This window comes from Crinia signifera, chromosome 2, assembly GCF_055691185.1.
Source record: "Crinia signifera chromosome 2, ASM5569118v1, whole genome shotgun sequence".
NCBI lineage: Eukaryota > Metazoa > Chordata > Amphibia > Anura > Myobatrachidae > Crinia > Crinia signifera.
Window position 1 is genome coordinate 290,565,014 of NC_139218.1, and position 9,233 is coordinate 290,574,246.

Consider the following 9,233-nt stretch of genomic DNA (forward strand, 5'->3'; position numbering starts at 1 on the left):
ATAAGAAAGACAGGTAAAGATGGGGTGCTTCTCAGCCAGGATTGATGAAAAAGATCATACAATATTTAATAACAAATAAAAAACATGACATGAAATAACACAACAATTGGTTAAAAATGGTGGTTAAGTAATGATAAATCTGGACCAGAGGCTGAAAGATTGGGACCAATGAAAAGTTAATTTTAGCAGATTAGGGGTGCAACTGGTTAGTGAGGTGAGGATGCCCACTGGGCTGATAGTTATGGTTTGTCCAATCCCAAATGCAGGGTTGCAGAGATGTCCTCAGATGAATGCGACAATGGGGCGAAAATGGTGAAAACCCAATGATGTTATGGGGCTAGATGTTGAATGAGCCACGGATCTCTTGCGTCGCTAGAGGCTCCAATCTCAGGGATGGTGTGGAGAAGGTGTCCTCAGGGTTGGTTAGGTTTGTAAGACCAGGTGGTCAATAATTTCAGAAGGGGATATCCAACCTTGATTCCTGCATGGTAGTGTAAACCAGCATGGTAGCAGAAATGGTAACAAGCAATTGTGTAAGTAATTGATAAGGCGTCCTCTGCGTGAGGCAAGTGTGCGACCAGGAGCACTGAGAGGTCGAGATGGTGGAAGTCAGGTGGGAGTCAGCTAATCCGGTCCTGGATAAACTGCTAATGCGTTTCGCTGCTTGGAAATGTGCAGCTTTATCAAAGGCCCTTGGGATCATTTGGTCTACAGCATGATGGTCGACAGTAATTAGGTCAAAACCATTAGGTCAACATGGGAAAATGTCGACATGGGTCTACGTTGAGATGGGGAAAGGTCGACATGGTTCTAGGTCAACAGGTCATTAGTTCGACAGGTCGTTAGTTCGACAGGTCATTAGTTCGAGAATATCTATGTCGACAGTCAAAAGGTCAACATGGGGTTTTTCACAGTTTTTTTACCTGAATGTCAACACAGTCGACATGGACACAGTTTCAAGTGCACCGCATCCCCTAACATCGCTCGCTGCGCTCGAGATGCAACGGGCACGGTGCCTCACTGCTCTCGGCACACTAATTTATTCTCCCACCACACCCTAGTGCAGGCATTCCCAACCACGGTCCTCAAGGCACACCAACAGTGCAGGTTTTAGTGATATCCAGGCTTGAGCACAGGTGACTTAATTAGTACCTGAGTGATTTTGATTTAACCATCTGTGCTGAAGCCTGGATATCTCTAAAACCTGCACTGTTGGTGTGCCTTTGAGGACCGTGGTTGGGATTGCCTGCCCTAGTGGATGGTAGGGCATAAAATACCGCCTGTTGGCACATGTCAGCTCAAAAAACAGTAAAAAAAAACCATGTCGACCTTTGGACTGTCGATCTAGACATTGTCGAACTAATGACCTGTCGAACTAACGACTTGTCGAACTAATGACCTTTCAACCTAGAAGCATGTCAACATTTTGCTATGTCGACCTAGACCCATGTCGACCTTTCTCCATGTCGACCTAATGACTGTTGACCATCATGCTGTAGACCAAATGACCGCATCCCGGGAGAGCAATATGCGCTGCATACCATCTTTACAATAATCTTAAGTACATATATACTTATATTGAAGTAGGTACTGGGACTTGCATCTAAAAAATGTCAATTTGTCTACAGGGCTGCAGTAATTAAGGTCTGAAAGAAAGGTTTATCTAGAAGGGATTCTGAACACCTGCTACCCCCTGCCTTAAATTGCTTGTAAAATGATGTTGTTAGTGTGTGTCATACTGTATCAAAACCTGATGTCTCTACAGGAAAAAAAAGAAGTAAAGATCATCCTATTCTCAGACAGGAAATAGATATTCTCTTGTCATCCTCTACAATGGAAGACTGTCACTGAACTATGTGGTCTTACTTATACTTTAATAAAAATAATAACTTTAAGTGACATAGTCAAATGATTTTCTTTGGGAAAGAGTCAGGAAATGTACATGTAAGAATACAAACCAATGGAATCTGGACTAGGATTATCGCTACATGACAGATGATTGAAGGAAGAAGCTTGATCTGTGAGGATTTCATAGCTGCCATGAAAAAGAACAATATATTCATTAAAAAACATCACAGCTATGTCTTTATGGGTGGATCCTTACACTGAAAACTACAATTAAACCCCCTTCTTTTTTCTTGTGATGTAATGTGGTGTTTAACATTGTATTTAAGTGTTGAAAGTTAAATTGGTGGGTGTGGGGTTTCTTTTTTTGTATTTAATAAAACATAAAGCCAACCTTTATTCTAAAATATAAATATTTAAAATATTGCTATTCAATATACGATGCTGCTTTGTGACACTGCCTTTGTAATATATTGTTTGTTTACTTTGTATTTATGTATGATTAATACCAGAAATGTGTAATAGTAGTAATGAAAAGTGGCCCTTATTCTTGTTCATTTGCAAAGACGAATTCCTTCTCAAATGGACAAAACCATGTGCACTGCAGGCATGGCCGGCTCTACCATTAGGCAGCTTTAGGCAGCTGCCTAGGGCGCCAGGATCAGGGGGGGGGGGGGGGGACACCAAGTCTATTAAGGATGTCTATAAGGATCCTTGTTTTACTTAATGCAGGTGGCATACTTCCCTACATTGCCTAGGGTGCTGTTAAGCCTCGCTCTGGTCGCAGGTGGGGCAGATGTAACATGTGCATGGTGAATTAGATTTTGGTGGGATTTTATGTCAAAGTGAGATCTATATTGCAGTGTAAAAATAAAGCAGTCTGTATTTTTCCTGCACAGAAACAAATTAACACCCAAATGTAACTCTCTCTGCACATGTTATATCTGCCCCACCTGCAGTGCACATGGTTTTGTCCGTTTGAGAAGGAATTTGCCTTTGCGGGTGAACCAGAATAAAGGCCAGTTTCTTTAATCTGTTATGTATTTATTCTAGTTCTATTTTTTTCTTTATTAAGATTGTGGTTCTTGTATGTTTATCCCAAACACTGCTAATCATATTATCTGTGGAACATGTGGTCCAAGACAATTGCTTCTGTGCAATTATTATCTTCATGAAATTACTAAATTCCCAAGGACAAGAGCCAGAGGGGTAATAATTGATCAGCAGTTTGTAGTGTGACGATCTTGTTTCTGAATACTGCAAAAGACAATTATACCTTCTGTATACAGAACAAGGAGATTGATTGGTGTTTCTGTTGTGATTATCTCAATTTAGGATGCTGCAGTCATTTATCAAAACTGATGTGAATTTGTAAATAATGGATTTTCTATTCTTATAGCCAGCATTCAAACCTACCTTTTTTATTTATTTATGTAATGACACCTAAGCCTTGCAAGCAATAAAGCTAGAATCTAAGGAACTAGGTGGATGTTAATGGGAGATTTGCAGTGTCTAGTGCTGTTGAGCACTCTGTAAAATCTTAATTAATTTACTTTGATAAGGTCACTTGGTAGGATTGGTAGGATGTCTCATTTGTTTTAACAACTGCAGACTGTGAAAGCCTAAGCTTATTAGTATTCATGAGGGACAGTCAAGTGAACATTCCTTATGGTTTAGGCTGACTTTTTTCTATATATAGACGGTAGGACCAGCCTTCTCTCCACCCCCTTCTGTGTCTTTCTCATCCCTGAAGCGTAGTACTGTAGTTAAGCCCCTGGTAATGACTGAAAGTTCCCAAAGGCTTTCCGCATCATCCGTGACAGAGCTTCATCTGGCTGCTTTCTCAATTCTCACTATTATGATTTTGGCTGTCTGAGAGAATAAAGCACCAAATGTGATTCCTGCTTCACGTCCTCTTGTGATCTTTCTCTTCAGGCTGATCTCTTGCATAATCTGTTATAAAATAGGTGCTCTTATAGGGTACAAATATTTGTGTGCACGGAGCATTGAAACAAAAGGCAGCGAGCAGAGGTGCAGGGTGATCCACTGCAGCCAAACAGGGAGCCTAATGGCACTTCTACATCTAAACAGCTTCCATGAAATATCTACCGCATCAAAAACCACTCCCCCTCACTGCTGATCCTCCACAGCTAGCTATGACTCATGCTCCAAAGTATAAAGCGGATCACATTAATGGCATATGGGGAAGGACAGGATATAAAACAACGGCATCAATAATAATATTGTATTTGCTATAGTCCATATGTATACATTAATAATTACTAATGCCCAAATTCCATGTAAGGACCTTGTCAGCCTGTACTTTATTACTTCTGTAATAGCTATTCAATATGCGTGCATATGTGTACTTCTCACGTTGCCAGGATACGTGTGTGTGTGTGTGTGTGTGTGTGTGTGTGTGTGTGTGTGTGTGTGTGTGTGTCTATGTATGTATGTATATGTGTGGGTATATTTATGTATATGTTTGTGTATCTAGATTTTTTTTGTGTATGTATGCATGTATATGTATGTGTGAATGTATCTATGTATGTATGTATGTATGTATGTATGTATGTATACTTTATATGTTTTGTATGTGTGTGTGTGTGTGTGTGTGTGTGTGTGTGTGTGTGTGTGTGTGTCTGTGTCTGTATATGTGTGGGTATGTATGTAGATTTTGTATATAGTATTTTCTGTGTGTGTGTATGTGTATATGTGTGTGTGTGTGTGTGTGTGTGTGTGTGTGTGTGTGTGTGTGTGTGTGTGTGTGTGTGTGTGTGTGTGTGTGTGTATGTGCGGATACTGTATGTATGTATATGGGTTTTTATGCGTGTGTGTGTGTCATATAATAGATCATATAATAAAGACTCACAGCAGCATTATACTGTATGTGTACACGCAAAGACATGGGCACACACACACAGCACTGTGAGCGCGCCTCTGTCTGTGTGCGAGTATGTGACATCACATGGAATCCAGAGGAGATTGTCAGTCTCTAAAGTTAGACTGGGGTGAAAAAAATCCGGCACTCGTCTTAAATAAGCGTGTCAGTGGATCGCTGTCTTTAATACCAACATATTTTTCGCTTGCCCTGTGCGTTGATTGATTTTTTCCAGCATTCCCCCAGCAAATGGATTTTTGCCACTGCAGATCAGCAGAGGGTGTCAGATCTTTCAGAGTGCACCAGGCTGGAACGAACAGAGCCTCTTAGCAACTGACTTGTTCCCGCAGACACACGCACAGGCACATACACAGTAGTGTGTACTGTAATCCGGAGACAGGATACTAAAGGAAGACAGACAGGAAAGGGAAAGGAAAGAATGGTGAAATGGACATTTTAAAAACGCAACGATTGCGGAAATTTTGCAGCGCCATTGGCTCGACGGCGAATGTTTAGGCTGGGGCGTGATTTCAGCACCAAGAAGCTGTGAACAGCGCACAGACTGGATGCGAGCCACATCCAGGGGAAGGAACCTGCGATCTGCAGCCTGAACATCGCTGGAAATAAAGCCCAAAGCAAGGAGAATAGAGGAAGCAAGGTGCTGGATCAGGCACAGCCTATACAGCCTTGTCTCCCTGTCTGTCTGCAGCATGGCACTGCTGAGGATGTGCACAATGCATACCAGCAGCACGATCTGTAAGACCTGACAAACACTCAGGATCTGATTATTCGGATGTTTACTGCTGCATTCGACTTCCATCCTACGTGACTATCATTTGTGGATGTATTATTGACTGGCGTCTGGGATTATTGCAGTGGAGAAGACAAGGGGAGCGCTGGAAATCTTCAGATCAGGTATTTTATTGCTGCTTTCTTTAGATCCCCAGTATCAGATCTCTGTTGGAGATGGATTGTTAACACATTGCGATGAGATCGGGAATGCATTGCTCTGATTAAAAATGCTGCTTTGGATTCTGTTGCTGGAGATATCCCTTTGTTTTGCGGCTGGAAACGTTACGAGAGACGTTTGCAAAGAAAAAATCTGTTCTTGCAACGAGGTAGAGGGGGATCTTCATGTAGACTGCGAGAAAAAGGGATTCTCGAACCTGCAACGTTTCTCAGCTCCCACTTCCCAATTCTATCATCTGTTTTTGCATGGGAATTCTTTAACGAGGCTTTTCCCTAATGAGTTTGCCAACTTTTACAATGCCGTCAGTCTACACATGGAGAACAATGGCTTGCATGAGATTGTCCCTGGTGCTTTCCTTGGTCTGCAACTGGTAAAACGACTGCACATTAATAACAACAAGATCAAATCGTTTAGAAGACATACATTCCTGGGACTGGATGATCTGGAATATCTGCAGGCTGATTTCAACCTGTTACGAGACATTGACCCAGGAGCATTTAGGGACCTGAACAAGCTAGAGGTTTTAATTTTAAATGACAACCTCATTAGCACATTGCCCACTAATGTGTTTCAGTATGTGCCGATCACACATCTGGATCTCCGGGGAAACCGAGTTAAGACCTTGCCCTATGAGGGGGTCTTGGAACAGATCCCAGGCATTGCTGAAATTCTTCTGGAGGATAACCCTTGGGACTGCAGTTGCGACCTGTTATCTCTAAAGGAGTGGCTAGAGAATATCCCAAAGAATGCTCTGATCGGTAGGGTTATTTGTGAAGCGCCTACTAGGTTGCAAGGCAATGATTTAAATGAGACCACAGAGCAAGAGTTGTGTCCTTTGAAAAACGCAATTGATTCTAGTCTTGCTGCCCCTCCTGCCCAAGATGAAACCTGTGATCCTGGTCCAATCCCAACCCCCTATAAAGTCAGTGGCCAAGAGGACTCTGCCACCCAGGGCTCCTCAGTTAGTGGAGGTACAAAGATACCAGGAAACTGGCAAATCAAAACTCGACCCACTGCTGTTGTATCAGAAATGAATTCTAATGTTAAATCCCCTTATATATTTGTCTGTCCTGCTGTCTGCAGCTGTGGTCAGCAAAGCCTTGGCCCTGGGTTGAAGCAAGACTGCAATAACAAAAATGTCAAGAGCCTCTCTGACTTGGAGCCCAAACCACCCAACGTGCAGGAATTATTCCTGCGGGATAACAAGATCCACACTATCCGAAAATCCCACTTTCTGGATTATGGAAATCTAACTTATCTGGATCTAGGAAATAATAATATTGGCATGGTAGAGAATAACACATTCCAGAACTTAACTGATTTAAGATGGCTGTACATGGATAAGAACTGTATTGACACCCTCACCCCGGATAAATTCACTGGTCTGCAAAGCCTGGAGTATCTGAATTTGGAATTTAACTTTATCCAACTAATCCTCCCAAACACATTTAATCCTATGCCCAACCTCAGGATTCTGATCCTCAACAACAACCTCCTTAAATCTCTACCTGTGGATGTGTTTGCTGGTGTCAGCCTTTCCAAATTAAGTCTTCACAATAATTACTTTATGTACCTCCCTGTGGCAGGGGTATTGGATCAGCTCACCTCTATCATACAGATAGATCTTCACGGCAACCAGTGGGACTGTTCCTGTAATAATGTGCCTTTCAAACAATGGGCAGAACGACTTAGCCCGGAGGTAATTACAAGTGATCTCAAATGTTATTTCCCAGAAGAATTCTGGGGGAAAGACTTCAGATTTCTTTCTAATGACATGATGTGTCCCCTGCTGTATGCAAAAATCTCTCCAACTCTCAATGCTCTTAGTAAAAACAGTACTGGCCTGGCAGAGACCAATACCCACCCCAATTCCTACCTAGAGACAAGCCGGGTATCTATCTCTGTGCTAGTACCAGGACTCCTGTTGGTGTTTGTCACCTCTGCCTTCACAGTAGTTGGCATGCTCGTATTTATCCTTAGGAACAGGAAAAGATCGAAGAGAAGGGATGCCAACTCATCTGCCTCTGAAATCAATTCCTTGCAGACAGTATGCGATTCTTCTTACTGGCACAATGGCCCGTACAATGCAGATGGCACTCATAGAGTATATGATTGTGGGTCTCATTCACTGTCAGACTAAGATGTGGTATAGAATGGGGAGAGGTGGGAGGAGGGTTTGTTAAAAGCAAATAAGCACTGCACCCCCCGGAGCTATCACTTATAAAACACAAAGGACACAAATAATGTTGTGCATTGCTGTAACATTCGCTACAATTGTGCCATTTCCATAAAATAGTATTTGTTTAAAGCTACCTTATTGTGAATAAACTCGGACGTCCATGAATTATTAAAACATTGACACATACAGTACCAGTAAGCCAGCTGAGCTACCTGTCGCAGTACTTAAATGTGAATATACACGAGAAGTGGATGGGTTAACCAGCCATACAATGTCAGAGTACAGTATTTATCAAGGGGGGTGGGGTGGGGGGGTAGTGTTCCAGGAGAACCAGAGGCTGAAATAACAGGGGGTCTTCTAATCATGCAGCGTCTGCTGTCTGCTGTGTTGGTGCAGAAGTGGGAACGTTGCACGAAGGCATGAATGTAATGTAAATAAGTGACTAGTAAAAACCAAGTGCTGCATGGCTCGCATGGATACAACGTACCCCGGGGGCGTTCAAGCGAACCAGAGATCACGTCTGAGCAACCACTATCTCTGGCCCCCAAAAGCCTCATCTTCTCCAGTCTCTCGATACAGTATCGGTATACTTAAAGTGCCATTGCTCTATCTCTTGTAATGGATCACTCAGTACAGATCATTAAGTTTACTGTGGGAACAAGACAAAAAAAATCTATTGTACTGTTTTATTTAATATGTGTTTGCATGAATAGCTTCATTATTTTCTGATTTGTTTTTTCTTTATGCAAAAATATTTTGTGTTCGTTTTAAAACATATCTACATATGCATTTCCATTCTGAATGTATGATGATTATCGGTTATTATTATTATTTTTCTATTATTATTATTATAATTATTATTATTATTATTATTATGGCTACAGTGTAAACAGTCAAAGGCATTCCGATGCAGATGAGCATGAGGAATTACTGTTATTCTAATGCTTAGGGTGGAAGGCTAGCTGGAAATAATACATCTAAACCTAAATATGGAGGTAATCATTAAAAAAAAGAAAGGAAATAACATTGAAAACTCAGTAATTATATTCGAAAATTTTATAATGGCATATTTTTCAGTATTAAAGTGAAATGTTTCCAAATGTCGGTTGTCATTGTCAGTTGCTGGAGTGATGTGCACTTTAAGGTGTAATTAATTGACTTGAGGTTGGTAGGTGGTTAAATAGGCTGCTCAAAGATGCATGCATTTTTTATGTGCCATCTAATCCTTCGGTAAATTAGAATCGGTTTGGGCAATGCAGATGCTGCATTTGGGAATGTTCGTCTCTGAAAATCATGTAATTGACTCTCGCCATAGAGCGGACTCATTAAGCTGATTCTAGATTTGAATCGTCAGCACT

The 9,233-nt window shown here is 41.5% G+C and overlaps 1 protein-coding gene across 1 annotated transcript; it reads left to right on the plus strand.

Annotated features, from left to right (window-relative positions):
- The first annotated feature begins 4,795 nt into the window (after window positions 1-4,795).
- Window positions 4,796-8,975, plus strand: SLITRK1 (SLIT and NTRK like family member 1). Its single transcript, XM_083168803.1, has one exon. It carries the CDS (start codon window positions 5,746-5,748, stop codon window positions 7,834-7,836), a length of 2,091 nt encoding a protein of 696 aa, XP_083024929.1. The 5' UTR covers window positions 4,796-5,745; the 3' UTR covers window positions 7,837-8,975.
- The last annotated feature ends 258 nt before the right edge of the window (window positions 8,976-9,233 follow it).

What these genes read in the sequence shown, in the direction of transcription:
- SLITRK1 (XM_083168803.1), top strand. Translation starts at nt 5,746, where the DNA reads ATGCTGCTTTGGATTCTGTTGCTGGAGATATCCCTTTGTTTTGCGGCT.